The sequence below is a fragment of the Carettochelys insculpta genome, chromosome 19, assembly GCF_033958435.1.
Source record: "Carettochelys insculpta isolate YL-2023 chromosome 19, ASM3395843v1, whole genome shotgun sequence".
In the NCBI taxonomy this organism is placed as follows: Eukaryota; Metazoa; Chordata; order Testudines; family Carettochelyidae; genus Carettochelys; species Carettochelys insculpta.
In genome coordinates this window covers 1,627,957-1,647,986 of record NC_134155.1, presented here as the reverse complement: position 1 = coordinate 1,647,986, position 20,030 = coordinate 1,627,957, and the positions used below count along the sequence as shown (strand labels likewise).

General features: G+C 41.1%; 1 protein-coding gene and 1 long non-coding RNA gene across 5 annotated transcripts in view; one reads left to right on the top strand and one right to left on the bottom strand.

Annotated features, from left to right (window-relative positions):
• Positions 1-9,684, bottom strand: part of FOXN1 (forkhead box N1) — a 36,599-nt gene extending 26,915 nt beyond the window's left edge. The window contains exons 1-3 of the mRNA XM_075013736.1: positions 9,562-9,684; positions 7,022-7,525; positions 3,805-3,915 (exon numbers count right to left, since the gene is read on the bottom strand). Of these exons, the coding sequence (XP_074869837.1) occupies positions 3,805-3,915; positions 7,022-7,525; positions 9,562-9,684 (738 nt within the window). The remainder of the gene's footprint in view (positions 1-3,804; positions 3,916-7,021; positions 7,526-9,561) is intronic.
• The window catches only part of LOC142023265 (uncharacterized), a 124,501-nt gene that overhangs the window by 40,272 nt on the left and 64,199 nt on the right, over positions 1-20,030 (top strand). The gene's annotated exons all lie outside the window — the stretch shown is intronic.

The following is a 20,030-nucleotide window of genomic DNA, read 5'->3' as shown; positions in this document are numbered from 1 at the left end:
TGAACCCTGTGCCAGTCTAACATTGTAAATAATTGAATCAATGGCCATCCTATTACGATGATATTCCTGATAACAAAATGATGCATGTTGAAGGCAATGACAAGTTGTCATTAATAGGTTCCATCTAGTCTACTACCCAGTCCATGCAGGACCATTTCTCAGTTGCACACCTTCCAATGACTTATTCTTTCAAAAGTTCCACATGATAAGGTTTTAACTGCTTCGCTTGGGAGATTATTCTCCAGTTTAACAGAGTTCACTGTCAGGAAATTGTTCTTAATATTTATCTTATATTTCTCTTTCCTAACTTTACCCTATCATTGCTAATTAATATTTCTTTTGATCAATAGTTTACCTTGCTTTTTGTTTACACAGCTGAAATATTTGCTAGGAGGTGTTTTGTTTCTGATAGCAAGACTTTTAATGGTTCAGTTCTCCAATTCCTAGTAACTTTAGTTACTTTTCCCTGAATTTCCTCCCGTTTGCTAGTATCTTTTTCATTCTGAGCTGCTCTGAACCGAGCACAGTCACAGCTGAACCAGACAGAGAAATATGCTGAAAATATTAACTTGTTTGCTACAGTGACAAATGAACAAAGGAAACAGGACATGGAGAACTTACCTTCTTTCCTATGTTCTGCTCCAGTTAACACAAATACTAGGGTAAGCTGCAGCCCTTGGAACTTCTATAAAGTATGTCTCCAAGGGCAGTCTGACTTGTCCTAAAAGCTATTGCCAAGGTAGAGAACTAGGCAGTTATACAGTAATTTTGATTTTTATAGATTTCAGTGGCTCTTTGAAAGGAAAGAAAACTGGGATGAAAATGACTGTGATGTCATCATGAGGTCCAGAGGCAAGATCTAAATGGTTTCAAATATTATTTCTGTTGTTTCTTTTTGAGCAGCTGGAAGCTGGTGAAGGCTCTGGTATGATGGGCTTGCAGTGGTTATGACGGGGCATAATTGGCATGAAAGGTGTTTGTGTTTTATGGTGGATGGGTGACTTGAGTCAGTGCTGCATGTCTGCTATTACTTTCAGCTCCGTAAGAAGGTGTTTCTTATTACTCATTGTCTATCTTGTGCCCATTAAAGGGAAGGAAGAGACCATTTTATCTCACTGGCAGAATTAGTGAGGGAGCTGACCTCTCACCTCTACTTTGAGAGGTGAGGCACAACTGTGACAACCTTTTGTCTGGCTAGAGCAGTGGTTCCCAAACTTTTAGGCATCATGCCTCCCTTTTGATTTCTCAGAAACCCTTATACCCCCTCCCCCCCTTACCATCATCCAACCCCCTTCACAACAACTTCAATTCGTAATTTAAAAAAATCACCAAAACTAGATATATGATGTTATTTAAAATAAAAAATAAGCACAAATAGTTTTTCTTGGCCCCTTGCAGGCGCCTGGTGCAGCCCTAGCTGGACAGCTGCCTGATCCCCATGCCAGCTGCCAGAGCCGTCGGCACCAGCTCCCAAACCGAGCCCCAGTGCTGCCGGGGGTCAGCAGTCCATACTGCCCTAGCCCCCCTTACTTCTGGGGTCAGCTAGCCCAAGCCCCGCATCTAACCCTGTCCCCATCCCCCTCCGCAGGCTCCTCTGGCCTCCCATCTAACCCCCACCCCTGAGCCAGGCACCCCCAGCCTCCCATCTAACCCCACCGTCCCCCTCCTTCCCCCTGCCAAACTACGCTCAGTCCCCTTTGCAGGAGGCGGCTAGCTCCCTGTGGGTCCTCACTAGTTGCCTGCTTTTTATAGCTGCGCAGGGCCAGCCATGTGAAATGGCAGAGGCTGAGAGCTGGCAGCAAGGGCCAGCTCTTTCTTGGGGTGGGGGGAACGATGGGGGGCTGGGTTGCCTCGCACCCTCTTGGAATTTCTTCATGTCCCCCAGCCGGGTGCCCCCTAGTTTGGGAATCCATGGGCTAGAGGTCCTATTCACTTGCTTTTCGTTTTTATTAAGTCTAATGGTGTCCCTGGCCTCTGTTTGTCAGAGGCTGGAGGTGGATGGCACGAGACAAATCACATGATCATTGTCTTCGGTCCACCCCCTCTGGGGCACCTGGCACTGGCCACTGTCGGCAGACAGGTTGCTGGGCTGCATGGACCTTTGGTCTGACCCAGTAATGGCCATTCTTATGGTCTTGTGTGTCTGGTGATTCTGTTCTGCTGAAGTGTTCCATCATGATACTTTTTCTTCCCAACTTTGTATCTTATGCAGCGCTCACACCTTAGCGGCTGTTGCTAGACAGTAATTCTGTCTATTGCAGCCTAAGCTGCTCATGCCTGTCATTTTCCTGCCACTATCTTCAGCATATTAACATAAAACAGGCAAATTACAATAGCAGTCTGGCTCTGGTCTGAAGAAGTGGGTCTGTCCCACGAAAGCTCACCTAATAAACTATTTTGCTAGTCTTTAAAGTGCTGCTTGACTGCTTTCGGTTTTGAACCTGCTACGTGTGAGAGGTTTGTCACAGTGCCAGCCTACAGGTGGATGGAGACTTCCTTTCATGTGATTCTTGTTGTGTCTTGCCCTGCTACTCCCTTTTTGACTTGCTCAGCTACTTGAATGTATTTCAAAAGTTCCACTGTTGGGTTTTTTTAAAATGCAGGTAGTGCCAACCCGTAGTAACAGCATTGGCATTAAGTCAACAGGGGAAAGGGAATGGGGTAGCCGCATTCTTAGGGAATACAGAAAATGGAAAAAGGTACAGATTTATTAGCAACCAAAATGCCATTTCTGCTAAGTGCCTATCGTATATGGCTGTATATTTATTTTCATACTACGTGGAGGCAGCATGGTGCCATGGCAGAATCCTGAAATCTGATTTCTGTCTGGAGGGTCGCTTAATAGCTGCGCTTTCATTGTAAATCTGGTTTTGGACTCCCTCTTCTCAAGTCCACAAAAAAATGAATGTTCACTACAACTATGGTAGATCAGAACATCCAGCAGTTGTTACAATTTTTACTAACTAAATTCAGGGTTAACAGTCTCTTGAATTACGAAGCCAAAAAAGAGCTGTTAGTTATTTTAGTTTCACCATGTCAGGGTGTGTTGTTGTTCCCTAGCCAGGTTTCTTATACATAGCCAGAGTGGAAGGAAAGCCCCTGTTCCCTCTGCCATCTAGCTCAGTGGGGAGGGGTGGGGGAGAGAGAGCTCAGTGACCTGAGCACTGGCCTGCTAAATCCAAGTTTGTGAGCTCCCTCCTTGTGGGAGGCCACTTAAGGAGCTAGGGCAACTAAATTAAAAAAAAAAAAAAAAAGTCTGTCAAGGATGGTAATAAATTCTGCTGTGAGTGCAGGGGACTGGACTTGATTACATCTGAAGGTCCCTTCCAGTTCTATGAAATTGTCATATGTTCATAGACATCCGTCTCCAGGCTTCAGTTCTCCTAAATCCTACATTATATATATTTAGCTCCTAAGGTCTGTTGGAAGAATATTCAGGTCTGCACACTGTAGGATGTCTGTAAAGTGTGGGAGATGGCTGAAGTAGAGAGCAGGAGTCTTGGTGAGGAGTGGGGAAAAGATATGGTGGGCATTTTCCCAGTCCTATGAACACCTACAGGCCTAGTAGGAGATGGCAAGTCTCTATATCGTTTAATAGATTTTTGGTTGTGCCCAGTGATCCCCGTCAGAACCGGCCCCATTGTTCAGTGCATTGTACAAATACACATTAAAAGACAATCTCTGTACTAATAATCTAATTTACTTGACAGTTTTTTTCCTATGTAACATGAGACTATTCATGTAGAAACATGTTAACAAGTGCAGAACATTCAGTTAATTCAGTTGCTCATGTATTTCACTTACCTGGGGAAACTGATGTGAAGGACAGTACATCTGCTGCACTTGAGGCTGGTAACAGTACGGATTGTGCTGCACTTCTAATGGAGGTGTCTTAAGCTTGACCTCTGAATCTTGCTGAAATACATTTAAATAAGGAGCTGTTATGGACAACTACAATGATTTTAAAAAATTAAGTTAGTTACTGTTTTCAGTTTCTTTGGATGTTTTCTCTGCCCTTCTTGGACTTCTTTCTACTAAAACAAGAAGCATGAACAATAACGTATTTCATCTGCTAGAGTTGTTAAGAGAAACAGCCTCTTCCTAATTTTTGTACAGATACTATTTAGAAAAAAAGGGATGGTTGTTAAAATCCTCAGAGACAAATATGAAAAATCCAGAAAATGGTCATTTTTTGTCATTTTTTTTCCTTCACACACCAGAATAATCTGCAATCCTTAGCTCTTTTTGCTTCTCTCTCACTCCTCGAGTCCCCTCCACACATCATCAATAGAAGGAATGCACAAACCTAAGGGAGAGCTGGGAATCAAGATATATGGAGAAGCAGGTTGCAGAGGAAAGTCAGAGTAACCTGACTGTGTCAGCTAGCTTGATTGCTCTAGAAAAATCCAGTTGTAGAATATGAGCCATCTCTATAACTGCCAATAAAGGCAGGAAGGTTGGTCAGGCTTCAACAACTTGTATATTTCTCTGGCAGCCAACTTATCTGTCACTTAGACATTCCACACTTAGTGCACTGCCAAAGTCCTACGTACCTACCACAGGGATGCTGAAATGGTAAGAATATTCAAAATCCTTGTATCAGAGGGGTATCTGTGTTAGGCTGTATCCGCAGAAACAACAAGGATTCCTGTGGCACTTTAAAAACTAGCAGAGTTATTGGACATAAGCTTTCATGGGCAAAAGCCTCCTTCGTCAGGGCTACATCTACACTACAGAGATTTTTTCGAAGGAAGCCATTCTGGACGATCTCTTCCGAAAGAATGTCTTTCAAAAGTGTGTCCACACGCAAAAAAGCGGATCAAAAGAGTGATCTGCTCTTTTGAAAGAGCATGTCCACACAGCCTTCGCTCTTCCGAAAGAAGGGCACTGCAGAGCGTCTACCCACTTTTTTTCGAAAGGGGATGCTCTTCCTGAAATGGGAAAGGAAGAGTGATTCAAAAGGAGAGCCACATTCTTTCGATTTACTTTCGAAAGAACGCTCTTTGTGTGTAGGCTCTCTGTGGACATTTTCAAAAAATCTTTTGAAAGAACTTGTTAATGTAGACGCAGCCCTGATTTAGGTACAGGTGTGTGAAATACATCAGATGTAGCTGATGAAGTGGGTTTTTGCTTACAAAAGCTTATGCCCAATAACTCTGTTAGTCTTTAAGGTGCCACAGGACTTCTCAATGTTTTTGCAAAATCCTTGGCTATCCTTCCAGTAGTAGTAACAACTACCAGCATTCAGTACTAGTGAATATAGATCAGCAATACATTTAGGGAGATTACGTCAGAAAAGGAACTCCATTTTCCTTTCAATTAGACGTTTATGTTATAAAGACTGATGGACAAATTTGCTCAATAGCTTAAACGCATAGCATATGGGTAAATGGGATAATTTCTAGTAACCACTGAATGGCATTCTTCAAGTGATCCTTTCAACTTCATTAGGCTACAGATTTGAGCTCCCCACCAACTGATGCAAGTTGGCAGGGGAATCATAGTATTCTGAATATCTTTTAGATCTTCTACATCACTTTAAAAATCACCAATATTTTTGTCACAAAGAGGTAGCCATATTATTCTGTATCTTCACAAAACAAAAAAGCAGTCCTGTAGCACTTCAGAGACTTCTGTTATTTTGTTGTTGTTTTAGTCTTTAAAGTGCTACAAAACTGCTTTTTTGTTCTGTCAATATTTTTGAGTTACATCAAAACACATATGTGTTCTCCTACTGGCTCTGCAGTGTCTTTAACCACTTCACATGATTCCAAGGAATACATATACAGTAGAACTTCAGAGTTATGAACACCTGGGGAATGGTGGTTCATAATGCTGAACTTAACATTATGGTTATTTCAAAAGTTTACAACTGAACACTGACAGTTTTGAGACTTTACTAGGCAGAAGATAAATGTTCCTTAATTCAAATGAAATACACACAGAAACAGGTTCCTAACATGTCAGTTTTTAAAGTTTACTTTTAACAGTACAGCTCTGTATTTGCTTTTTTTTTTTTAATTTTGTGGGGGTGGGGTGGCAGTGGGGAGCGGCAGAGTGCGTTGGGTCTGTCTCTGCTGCTGCCTGATTGTATACTTTCAATTCCAAATGAAGTGTGTGGTTGACTGGACAGTTCATAACTGTTGTTGATAAGTCTGAGGTTCTGCTGTTGTATAAAGGTAGTGAAAAGAAACTATACTTTTGCTTCAGCAGCATAAGAATAGCCAGACTGAAAAAAGTATGGTAATGTCATTTTCAAGTTTGCAAGAGAGAACTACAAATTTAAAAATAAGTAAAAGTAATTATTAAAAGGTCATATATGCATCATATTTTAACCAACATACAGGATGCCTATGAATCTGGTTTATATCAGCAGCATTCTGCTGTAAAACTGTGTTTTTTCTAAAGAACAATGGAAATAATGTACCTGGAGAGGAGACCTTCCCTATAAAAACACAGGAAATAATGTAGATAGTATTCTAACTCCTAATTGAAATAATGGATTGCAAGGAGTTGACATTGAAATGAGCTTACAGGCTTTATACCTTTCCTCAAGCAAGTAAAACATTCCAGCAGCCCAAACCTCCTTATAATGATATGATCTTTGATTGCTTTGAAGTCCATTTATTGCCGTCTAGCATATTGAAATGCAACACTTCAAATGTGTGAACCTACCTTATGAATGCCATATAACAGTACAGTTTTCCATGTTAGAATGCCAATTAAATGGAAGCCACCACTCAATTTGGAAAGTTGTCAAGTCCACATACTGGGTATTTCACGTCCACGTATTGGGTTTCTAGGAAAACATTTCTGTGGACTTGAGAGAATTACTTTTAATTGAGGAAAGGGAACACCATGGGGAATTGCATCAAAAGTAGTACTGATGTTTGTTATGATTGCTCTCTGTCAATCTTGAAAACCTAATTTGTGGTACAGTTATGCCATGGATAACAGAAGTCATTTCCAAAAGTAGCTGAAGACCCTGATATTAGGGTCTTTATAATATATGGTAACTCACCATGACTTGAGAACTGTGGTCTTGGCCTGTGGAATTGTACTGGAGATTGTTGCACCATGTTGTTTCTGTGGAAATGTTCTGGATATGTGTGGGAAAGGACTCAGATTCTCCAGGGCCTGTAGATCCTGGTAACTCTTCAAAACCCTCAATACTTCTTGCATTTTTGAAAGAATTACCCTCTAGTGTGAGGGCTGGATGTGTTTCTTGGAAGACATCTTCACTGAACTCCCTCTTATAAGGATGGAAGGGGTTCCTACTGCTCTTGAGGAACCTGCCATAGGTTGCTGCTGTGCTTTCCTCATAGCTGTATCTTCTGAATTTCTCAGCATTAGGAGATACTTTAAATTTGCATTTGCCAGAGTGAATTCCTTGGTTGGCAGGAAATCTCCCATGGATTGAGTCCTGGGTTGGAGAAGAGGGGCTTGGGCTGTGAGAAGATTCTGAACTCTTTCTTTCTGTCCTGCTCTCTGGATCACACGTCTGCCGACTGAAACTGGGATTATCCTGTGAGGCATAATTCGTACACATTTAAAGACTCTTGAACTTCAGTACCTGGTACTTTCGATATACAGTGAACACTGAGCTACAGAGGGACTTGCAGATTCAGAAAGATCCTCAGGGGAAGTCTGCATGGAAAATACAGTGTTCCCTGCAGAGACCTTGAACAACTTTCAGCACATCATAAAAAAATCTATAGGCTACGTCTACACTTTCATTTGTCTTTCGAAAGACCTAGTCATAATGTTTCAGTGGTCACTAATCTACATGTAAGAATTTGTCAAGAATTCTATTTTTTAATTTTAATACAAGTCCATTTTAAATGGGTTAATCACATAGCACCCATTGCTACTGTTACAATCAAGGGTATTCATTTAGTTCAGTCAGCTACTGTATTGAGATGTTAAGCTGATGTATCCTGATGTGAGAAATGTCCAAACTAGCATCACACAACTAAACATCAGCAATCAGTGTTAATCTGATATCACAGCAAAATTTTGTTCATTTAGAAGCTCATCCAAAAAGCAAATCCAGCTCTGGGCCATTTTTCGTTCGACTTGATGAATGAAAACCAGTTTTAATATTTTGTAACTTCCCTTTCCTTTTCATTCCTTCCACCAAACAAAACCTGTCTGCCTGTAGGCCATTTTTGTTTCACCAGGAAATTATATAAAAATCATATAGACAGTTGTGCTGTGGTTTTTGGACAACAATACTGATAATCTATATTTGCTTTCCCTGTAGTGGAATGCAATGAACCAAACCAGGTGGTGGACACAGATGTGCCAGAATCACCGGCTGTAACATGACAATATTTTTGTAGCAAGCTGCCAGGTTAAATATGTGAGCACTAAGGGCTGGAGAATTTCTTTCAGTTCATGATTTAAAATTCACAACTGAGTCTGAAGCAATGGTGCTATCCTCCACAGGCAGGGATGGGCAGTGTGAGTTTAACCTTTTAATTTCTAGTTTCTCTTTCTGTAAGGAGTGTGGCAAGGTGCCCCCTCTGCCTTGGCTCAGGCCCCTTGCCTCTTGCCCTTAACAGGCCTGTTGGCCTAGCTTGGGGAGGGGAGCCCACTGCTCCTCCCTCTCCAACCCTAGTGTCAGCATTCTCCTCCTCCTAATCTGCTCTTGCTACTTCTACTTCCCTCACAGGGTCTCTCATGCACCTCTACCTCCTGTCCCTTCGCTCCCCACCCTGCTCTGTTTGTCTCACTGCCTTTAAGTCTCCTGGCAGTTAGCTCAGCTGGACCTTGCTAACTGATTACTTGTACCACGTTTAACTCCTTCTGCCTTTTCCCTAACCCAGGCTGGGTTCTGGGCTGCCTTGCACTTTTCCACCCTGGGTCTGCTGCCCTGATCCTGTTACATGAAACAGTATAAAATCATTTCCAAAACACTACTTGTAAGATAATTATGATTCCTATTCGAGATAAGTTGCTTGTTTTTGTACCTGAGTAACCGAGAGTCCTGTAAAAGGTGACCATAAGGCTTAAAATTCAGCCCCCTGTGTTACCTATCCACGCTTCAGAAGTATAATTGAAATGTTTGTACACCAATTCACCATTCTTGTGATTTTGGTACCCTCTGTTACCATAAAGATTTGTGAATTTATTCTTGTGTTTATTTCTTTGGATAGTCAAATCTGAGTCCCAGCACACCAACTCTTAAGTACACTAGGGTCACACCATTCGCGAGGGTTTGGTGTTCAGAACCCTTGCAGATGTTGATTTTTGCGAGTGTGAGTTGGGGGGACTCTGAGACCTGGGGAAGGGACGGCTGCTGGTGCTCCTGCCACGGGCCCCGAGGAAAGGACAGCTGCTGGCATTCCCCACCTTGGAGCCCCAGGAAGTTGCAGCCACTGGTGCTCCCTGCCCTGGAGCCCGTGAAGCAGCTGCTCACAAATAATGGAGCCCGTGAAGCAGCTGCTCACAAATAATTGAATTTACAAACATTAAGTTTGTGAATGTGGGGACCTTACAGTACTGCATCTTGGCTTCTCCTTGTTGGAGAGGAGAAGAGAGATCGCACATCTTACTCACGGTTTGCTGAGCTGGGGAGCTTGGGTCTCCTTGCGTCTGCATGAGGTCGTCTTGTTGGTCAATTTCCAGCATGTCCAAAGAAGACAATTTAATATTAGGTTGATCTTCAAGCAGTGAAACCATTACCAAGTCCCAGCCAGGTACAAATCCTGTTGTAAGGGAACTAAACCACAATGAACATCAGTCTATATCTGCTAAGAAGTCTACTATAAACAGACAGCCTTTCTGGTTCCAAAGGTCTTGGCTTCACCATTTGGGTACCTGGCTGACCAATATTGCTGTTCCTCAGATTGTACTTATGTCTAAAACCAGAATTATGAAGTAAATCACCCGGTCATCTGGGAAGATTCTGACTGCCAATGTCCAGTCTAGTCACAGACGTTGAGACTACCTTTATTACGCTGTTCACCAAAAACTTTGTCACTTTACCAGCCTACTGGGATCTTCCCATTACTTTCTGCATAGGAAGAGGTGTTTCTATCTGATGAGAGGCTGTGATAGCCACAGTGGCTTACTATGGAGCGCACTGCTCTTCTGTGGAGGATTATGATTATACTGGTAAAACTGTGTGAGGGTGTTATCTGAGTATCACAACACTGCTTTGGTGAGAGGTTCTTATTCAGATGAACCCACGCTATTCTGGGCAGGGCAATTTAAATGGGAGATTTATGTCCTCACTCCTTACATTGGGAGAGGCCATATACTTAACACTTCTTCATTCGTTAAAGGCATATGACCTTTTGACTTCTGCCTTACATCAGTGCATGTACCTGAGATGGGTAAGTATCCAGCATCACTCGATGCTGTGTAATGCCATCACTCACATCTTCCTCTCTGTAATCTTTGATTTGTGGCATTTCTGATGCCATTGTTTTGTATTAAGAGAGACAAGTTTCATTTTCTAACATTTTGCAATATGGAATATCATGGGTCTTGTTTTTTGTGACCTCACTGTGAGTGTCTCAGACAGTAATAGTGATAGCTTATCCTATATATCATAGATGACATTGTGCTGCATTTAGCCCTTTAAAGTCTAACAAATAATTTATTTGGTGATGAGCTTTCGCGGGACAGATCCACTTCATCAGATCTGATGAAGTGGGTCTTTCTCACGAAAGCTCATCACCGAATAAATCATTTTGTTGGCCTTTAAAGTGCTATATTTCTGCTGTTATTGGTTTGGCGGAGTACAGACTATCCTGACTACCTCTCTGTTACTATTGTGCTAAATGTGTGCTCTGCAAAGAGATCCTGTAATGTCTGAGCTACAGTGGTTGGATTCCAGATGTAGGAATTCAAAATACTATCTTTACGTAAAAGGTTAATCGCTGGAGGTTTTGTTACATATTGTACTGGCTGTTAGGAGTTTAAGTTTGGTTTAAAAATACATCATTTCAGTATGGCGACATCTGCACTAGAGAGTTATGTAGACAAATCTCAGAGCATCTACACACACAAAGAATTTTGTCAACAGAAACTGTTGACAAAAAAGCTGACAGTAACTTCTGCAGACAGATGCTTCTAATGTAGACATAGCCTATGTGAATTCTGTTGCCTTTATAGTTCAAAGAAAAGTATACTTCATGATGAGTATGTCTACTGAAATGTGCACTGACCAAGAGAATAAAACACACTGAGGAATGGAAATCAGATATGAGACCTCTATTAGGTCAGGAAACAGTGTTATTAGCTGAAGTTCAGAAATGTCTTGGGCTCTGGATCATCTGTGACTTGCTTATCTGGAGGTTGACATGGAAGGAGTGCTTGATTATTGAGGCTCATGAGGAAAGCAGGTGGAGAATGGTGACATCTTGAATATAGCCAATATATTTGTAGATGTTCAGTGCTGGTATCTGTTCATTTCTCACTTGCCTAGTTTATCACAAAGAAGTGGCTGACCTGAGCTGAATACTTGAATTCTGATCAATTGCCTCATTTTGTGGACCAAAAATTCAGAATCTGATTTAGAAGCATTAGTCCAGCTACATTAAAGGCCCAGTGTTACTGTGTTTATTAAGTCGTTTGAAAGACACTCAGTAAGAGTGATAAAGGATGAAAAATAATGTGCTTTCAAGAAGGCAGCTTGATGAGATGTGACTGAAATGAACAAGTCACAGAAGGGTTTTTTGTGAGCGTTGCTGGTAAATAACTCCATATCTAATCTATTTCATTCTGTCTGCCATAGACCCTGTGTTCAGAGGCGATACAATAAGGTTCCTGCCATGGGACAAGAAAGGTCCTTCCTGAAGCACAGGCCATTCAGGCTCTTGTTGTTTGAAAGCCATTGGCTTGCCGTTCTGAAGAAGGATAATGAGTTGGTTTGGGTTACTACACTATGGGCAAGGAAAACTAATTGTGTGATCTTTCCAATATAATTTCCTTGTTTATTACAGTCAAATGTTACCAGCCTTTTGCCTGTGGTTTTTGTTTTGTTGACTCCTGGAGACTGGCATGAAAGGAACAACCTGCCTCTTTAAAGACTAAAATCAGTCTCCTCCAAGCAGTAGACGAGTCTTACAGAGAACTGAACTATAAGCAACCCTAGTAGTAATTGTACACTGCCAGACCAGTTGAGCTTAAGGGTTCCCAACTCATGAAGACATATTCAAGCTAGCTTTCACAGAGCTAGCCCACTGCAGTAGTGTTGCCGGGTGGCACAGGTAGTGGAGGGGGCAGTTCAAGCTAGCTATGCCAAGTACAAACCAACCTGAACCCCGTGGGCATGTACATGGCATAGTTAATCTGTGCTGTTTCTTGCCACATTGCCCATGCTACCCTGTGTATATTAATATTTTTAGCCCTCAGTGAGAGCTTGCATGGCAATGTCTGTGTAAGCTGGCAATCACACCGCTAGCACATAACATGTAGTTTTTCTCATTGTCTCTACTTTGGTGGGATATTCTAAATGCAAATGCATATATACAAAGTATCTTCTCTGTACTAAATTAAACTATTTTGTATGAACATCATACTTATTTGTTAAATATCAGCTGTCAGACATTTTTCTATATATATAATCAATTGTAAAACACTTCAGTCTCAAAATTACACATTGGCAGAAGCTCAGAACAAATGAGTTTTCATTAACCACTGGTTCTGTGTGTGTACAGATTAAATGCGAACTAAAATATCAGTGCACCAGAAATGCCTTTGGTGTAGTAGTTGTTTGTTTTATTTCTACTATTTTTGAAAATGGATAAGGAGGAGAGGGACAGACATTAGTTTTTATCCATGAAGTACTGAGGGAAAAATCTCTTACCTCATTGGTTTGGTTTTCCATTTATACGAAAATCCTATTTAAGAGGGGAAAAAATAGTGTTCTGTATATAAGTTGACATTAAACAGACTTGACTGTATAGTACAATAAAAAAGAGACTCTGTTGGGAGACAGGGAGTTCGAAAGGATACAAACTCCCAACACAGAGCTAATTTGTCATGGAAAACAATGACCCTTTGATTTTAAAAAAGGTATCTTATTCCCTCAGGAGTAGCTGAAATCATTTCTCCAAATCCCGTGTTATTTCTGCTTTTGTAAATGTTGCATGACAGTCCCAGACTCCCCGAGAAGATAATTATCTTTTAAAAAAATAATAATAATAATAATAATAAAGCAAGAAACTGTAACCTCAGCTGAGTGTTTGAGTAAGCAGGGCAGGAGCAGCTGATCTATTAGCTCTGCTTGATTGAAGCCACTGGCACCAAACCATAGCTGAAACAATCCTTGTTTTTGTCTCTTTCCTGGATATTGGAGGACACTCTGACAGTGACACACTTCAGCAGAGCTCGGCACCAGGCCGTCTGAGCACTCAGATGTGCTGAATGCTGGTTGCTGCTGTAAATGCTTTCTACGTCCCTGGGGACTGAGATCAGCTTTCATGAGAGGAAGATGTATTTGGATGTTCACCAATTTGTAATTCATTCTTCATGCAGCTTGCTTTAAGGAGCTTACTGATCCTAGCTTGACATCAGCTCTCATGAGCTGCTTCTTTTTTCAACCCCCTATCCAAAGCACATCATGTTTTTTTCTCCAATTCACATTAATACCACTTAGTACCATCAAGAAGAAACAACTATCTGGGATATTTTCTGTCATCCTTTTATAAGCAAGTGCTCAGAAACACCATTGAATTTTAGATATCTACTTTTCCGGCTGGATATTTAGTGATGTATTTTCTCCTCATTGTTCCCAAGTTTCTAGCATTTCAAAGGCAACCTTAATTTTGGTGCCAAAGCCTCTCATGTCTTTGTCTCTTCCTAGGAGCACGTCACTATATAGGAAATCTTCAGAAATACCAACACTATCAACAAGAATTGGAACTTCTTTAAACTTTGAAGGGAATAGGGTCCAGGCCATATGAAAGAGCCCTTGTTAAGTCCTGTCCTGACAAATCTATGCTCAGACATTACTGTACTTTAAATGATAGTGTCTCAGGTTGGCTGATCACTGAACTTTATTGTGGTGGACCTTGAGCTGTGGAACTTGTTGCCCCATGACACTAGGGAGACCAGATATTCTGATATTAGGAGCTTCATCTTCTATAGTCAGCTATCAAAACAAAAAGCAGTCCAGTAGCACTTTAAAGACTAACAATATAATTTATTAGATGGTGAGCTTTCGTGGGACAGACCCACTTCTTCAGACTGTAGCCATACCAGAACAGACTCAATATTTAAGGCACAGAGAACCAAAAATTGTTGTCAATGTTGACAAGTCGGAAAAAGTGTAAGGTGGGCAAATCAGAAGAGCAGAGGGGTGGTGGCAGGGGTTAGTCAGGTAAAGCAACCTCTCACCTCCTCCCAACCCATGGAGAAAAAAGTACATATTTTGTACCTATGCTATTTGATCATCCTCTATCTTACTAAAAGTTCCCTCTGTTTTTAATGGAACAATGAAAGAGACGTATTTTCAAATCTCAGTGTGTAGAATTATAAGGATACATTTGCACAAACCTAACTTGCCATTTAAACATGCCAGTTGCTCATTGCCTTCCTGCTTCCTTTTCTGGTTAGAGGTTTGTACTGCTTCTGGGACTCAGTTCAAGTATACTTTAGTAGCTTTCATGTTGCCTCTAAGGATTTATTTAAAAGAAACTCCTGTTTTTAAAGTTTAGTGTCACTGTGCTAGTTTTTGGTATGATTTATTCCCTGAGGAAACAGAACTTAATTTTACTGTGGCCACTATTAACCAGTGACTAAAAACTATAGATGCTTGTTGAAATAACCTTTATATATTATTTAGGACTAAGTTCAGAATGGCATCTCCTCATGTATTAGTTGTTCCAAAAAGCAATTACTTAAGGTATCAAGAAATTAGTGATGTAAAGCCTTGTGCCATTTGACCAGTTGACGCAGAGGTTGTTGAAGTCACTGAGGTTCCATGTGGCCTGAGAAGTCTGCTACCGGATCACTTCACATGGGTGTAGATTTGAGCTTTGCATGTGAACTGATAACTAACAGAGGAACGTTAATGCAAAGTAATGACAAATGGCAATCTATAAAATTGAAGCACCCCATTAAATTACACTCCAGAGTTTGGGGTGCAGCTCACTCATTTGATATCTTCATTGATGATTTGGGAGAGATGTAAACAAATTATTACGCACACACATGCACAGATAATGCTAGTGTGAAAAATAAGGAAGGGATTTAGGTGCTAGAAATATGCCTATGGTTGGGCAATAACAAAACAAGATTAATTTTAGACAAATGATTTCAAACCAGAGGAAGAAACCTAGAGAATAGTAACGCTGATAGAGCCCTAAGGGTGATTACAGCAGATTAGCCATGAGTTTCCAGTGCCATAAGGCAGTGTATTTTTGGGCATTAAGTCAGAGAAGGGAGACTCTATGGTTGTGTCTACACCAGCAAGTTCTTTCAGGGGAAAAAAGGGCCTTTCCCGAAAGAACCCACAGAGCGCCTACACACACAATACGCCTTTTCAATCTGAAATTGAAAGAATGCAGCACTTTTTCCAGCTGTTCTCTTTCTCTCCCAAATGAAGAAGAAAACCTTTTTCCAAAGGATTTTTTCGGGAGCACGTGTGTAGATGCCCTGGGGATCCCTTTTTTGGAATGCAGTCCTCGTGGCACTGGATTTTTTCAATCCCTGGCTTGTTCTTTTGGAAGGGCAAGGGCTGTGTGAACACCCTCTTGTGAAAGAGTGGATCAGGTTTTTTGATCTACTTTTTTGTGCATGGACATGCTCTTTTGAAAGAAGTTTTTTTTGCAAGAGATCTTCCCCAAGAGCTTCTTTCAAAAGATCATGTAGTGTCATCGTAGCCTATGTGTAATTTGATGGAACCACACATGGCATGTGCAGTCAACCTGTGGAACTCGTTGCCAGGGGATATGAAAGCAAAAAGTATAGCAGAGTTCAGAAAAGAGCGAGATGAGTTAACGGAGGATAGGGCCATCAATGGCTATTAGCTAAGATGGTCAGGAATGCAACTCTGTGTTCTGTGTCTCCAGGGCCTTTGTTTGAAAGAAGCTGGTAGTGGATGATGGAGCTGGATCACTAGATGAGTGTTTATTCTGTTCATCCCCTTTGAAGCATCTGGCATGGGCCACTGTCAGAAGACGAGATACTGGGTTAGATCAGTGGTGTGTATGTATGCACCCTCCTGCCCCGTGCTGCCTCAGGTTCGGGATTTGGAGAGGAGAAAGGGGGCGGTTGCTGGGGCCAGGCTGCCCTCCCCCTCCCAATGTCTCTGTGTGGTGCTGCTTGCAGTTTGGGGATCTCTGGGTTAGATAGACCATTGACCTGACTCAGTGTGGCCTTTTCTTCTGACTGTTACATTGAGCTCTAGATACCTCAATGCCAGAAAGACATTAGCAAATTTGAGAAAGTTCACTGAAAAGCAACTAAAATGACTAGAAGGGTGGAGGAATTGATCTGAGGAAAGATTTGAAGGAACTAAACTCATGCAGGTTGCCTAGGCAGTGATTAGGGACCTGTTCACAGTGGATTAATGTGCACAAAGGGGTTATGATCGCTAAAGCTCACCAGCATGGCGTACATTAACTGGTTGGTGTAGGCCGTGCTGGTACACTCTAAAGCTGTGTCTACGCTTTCATTCCTCTTTTGAAATAGGAATTCAAATGAAGGAAATCGGAAATACAAATGAAGTACTGATTTAGATATCTCATGCTTCATTTGCATAATCTATTTTTGGAGGAGATTCTTTTGAAAGAAAAAAGCAGTGTAGACAGGGCTCTTTCAAAAATAAACCCTGTTTCGAAAGAACCTTTATTCCTAATTTTTGTTAGGAAGAGATTATGCAACTGAAGCATGAGATATGTAAATCACTTCATTTACATATCTGGTTTCCCTCATTTGCATTCCTCTTTTGAAAGAGGAATGCAAGTATAGATACAGCTTGACTGTTCTCAGTGCATTTAAAGTGCACTAGGGAACATTTACTTTCCGTAGAAATCACAGTTTACAGTGCATGTTAGCGCATCATATTTAGACAGACCCTGGGAAGGGACATTTAAAAATGCCTTCTTAGACTATGAAGGGAGTGAATGCTAAGGATAATTATTTAGAATGGTGTTTGGGGATAGGAGTAAGAATAATGAAAATAATTGAACCATGTGGGATAATTCTTATGGGAACTAGTGGGATTCCCTGTTTCTTGGGCCTTTTAAAAGTAGACTAGGCAAAGCATTAGAAGAAGCTATTTTGCTGCTTATTGCACCTATCAGTAATTCTCTCCTTTGGCTCAATCAGTGCAACCTTTTAATTACTTCAGATGTACTTAAATGTATACCCCAAATAAAAAAAACACAGTAAGAGACCTAACAAAGAACCACCATGGCTTAACAGCCAGGTTAAAAAGGCAGTGAGAGAGAAAAGGGCAGCTTTTAAAAAGTGGAAGTCAAATCCTAGTGAGGAAAATAGAAAGGAACACAAACACTCCCAAATTAAGTGTCATAATGTAGTAAGAAAAGCCAAAAAAGACTTTGAGGAACAGCTAGCCAAAAATTCAAAAAATGATAGTAAAATGTTTTTTAAATACATTAGAAGCAGGAAGCCCGCTAAAAAAGCAGTGGGGCCCTTGGACGATAAAGATATAAAAGGAGTAAACAAGGAAGACAGTGCCATTGCGGAGCTATTAAATGATTTTTTTGCTTCAGTCTTCACGGCTGAGGATGTTACAGAGGTTCCTAAATCTGAGCCAGCCTTTTTAGGTGACAAATCTGAGGAACTCTCCCAGATTGAAGTGACATTAGAGGAGGTTTTGGAGTTAATTGATAAGCTGAATAGTAACAAGTCTCCAGGACCAGACGGTATTCACCCAAGGGTTCTGAAAGAACTCAAATGTGAAATTGCGGAGTTATTAACAGTGGTTTGTAACCTATCCTTTAAATCCGCTTCGGTACCCAATGACTGGAAGACAGCCAACATAACGCCAATATTTAAAAAAGGTGCTAGAGGAGACCCTGGCAATTATAGACCGATAAGTTTAACATCAGTACCAGGCAAATTAGTAGAAACACTAGTAAAGAATAAAATTGCAAGGCACGTAGAAGAGCACAAATTCTTGGGCAAAAGTCAGCATGGTTTCTGCAGAGGGAAGTCGTGTGTAACTAATCTATTAGAATTCTTTGAAGGGGTTAATAAACATGCGGACAAGGGGCACCCAGTGGACATAATATACCTAGATTTCCAGAAAGCCTTTGACATGGTCCCACACCAAAGGCTTTTATGTAAATTAGGCGGTCATGGGATAGGAGGAAAGATCCTTTCATGGATCGGGAATTGGTTAAAAGACAGAAAACAAAGGGTTGGAATAAATGGTAAATTTTCACAATGGAGGGGGGTAACTAGTGATGTTCCCCAGGGGTCAATCCTGGGACCGATCCTGTTCAACTTGTTCATCAATGATCTAGAAAATGAGGTAAGCAGTGAGGTGGCAAAGTTTGCAGATGACACCAAGTCGTTCAGGACAGTCAAAACCCAAAGGGATTGTGAAGAACTACAAAAAGATCTCAGCAAACTGAGTGATTGGGCAGCAAAATGGCAAATGAAATTTAATGTGGGTAAGTGTAAGGTAATGCACATTGGAAAAAATAACCCAAATTACACGTACAACATGATGGGGTCAAATTTAGCTACGACAGATCAGGAAAGGGATCTTGGAGTTATAGTGGATAGTTCTCTGAAGACATCCACGCAGTGTGCAGCGGCAGTTAGTAAAGCAAATAGGATGTTAGGAATTATTAAAAAAGGGATAGATAATAAGACAAAAGATATCATGCTTCCCCTATATAAAACTATGGTACGCCCACATCTTGAGTACTGCGTGCAGGTGTGGTCTCCTCACCCCAAAAAAGATATATTGGCATTAGAAAAGGTTCAGAAAAGGTCGACTAAGATGATTAGGGGTTTGGAACGGGTCCCATATGGGGAGAGGCTAGAGAGACTGGGACTTTTCAGTTTGGAAAAGAGGCGATTGAGGGGCGATATGATAGAGGTATATAAAATCATGAATGGTGTGGAGAAAGTGAACATAGAAAAGTTATTTACCTTTTCCCATAATACAAGAACTAGGGGACACCAAATGAAATTAATGGGTAGCTGGTTCAAAACTAATAAAAAGAAATTTTTCTTCACACAGCGCACAGTCAACGTGTGGAACTCCTTGCCGGAGGAGGCTGTGAAGGCCAGGACTCTATTAGGGTTTAAAAAAGAGCTCGATAAATTTTTGCAGGTTAGGTCCATAAATGGCTATTAGCCAGGGATAAAGTATGGTGCCCTAGCCTTCAGAACAAGGGCAGGAGATGGATGGCAGGAGATAAATCACTTGATCATTGTCTTCTGTTCTCCTTCTCTGGGGCACCTGGCATTGGCCACTGTTGGCAGACGGGATACTGGGCTGTATGGACCTTTGGTCTGACCCAGTATGGCCATTCTTATGTTCAACTATTGTGACTAGTGCAGCCATCCAAAATCTGTATTGCAGTATGCTGTACCTTCATGATCTTGTGTAAGTGTGCATATACATACACCTGATATGTTCAAGTATTTATATTCTTATTATTATTTAAGGTCAAAGAATCAGCCTGTGTAAGAGTTCTACACATCCTGAACACAATTCAATTAAGAAATTGATAAATATATCACTTACTTCTTAATATTCTGTGCTGCGAACATACCAGCTAGTACGCTTAGCAGCAGAAACTTTGCCACTCCACCCAAGGCCCTGTACTCCCAGTGCTTCTTAAGTCTTACCAAATAGATGGTATCTACAAAACTCACTTATTGGTGCAGAAGTGAGGTGCATCTACCATCAGAACCTCCTTCCAGAATGTTATTTTTAAAAGTTTACTGATTGTAAAAATACTTGATAATTAGACAAATGTGATTATTAGCTGTTTGTCAGTAAGTGCTTTTTATATGCAGATCTGGGTACTGAATACTGTGTCCTAATAACCAGTGGAAACAAAAGCACATCACCCACGCTTCTG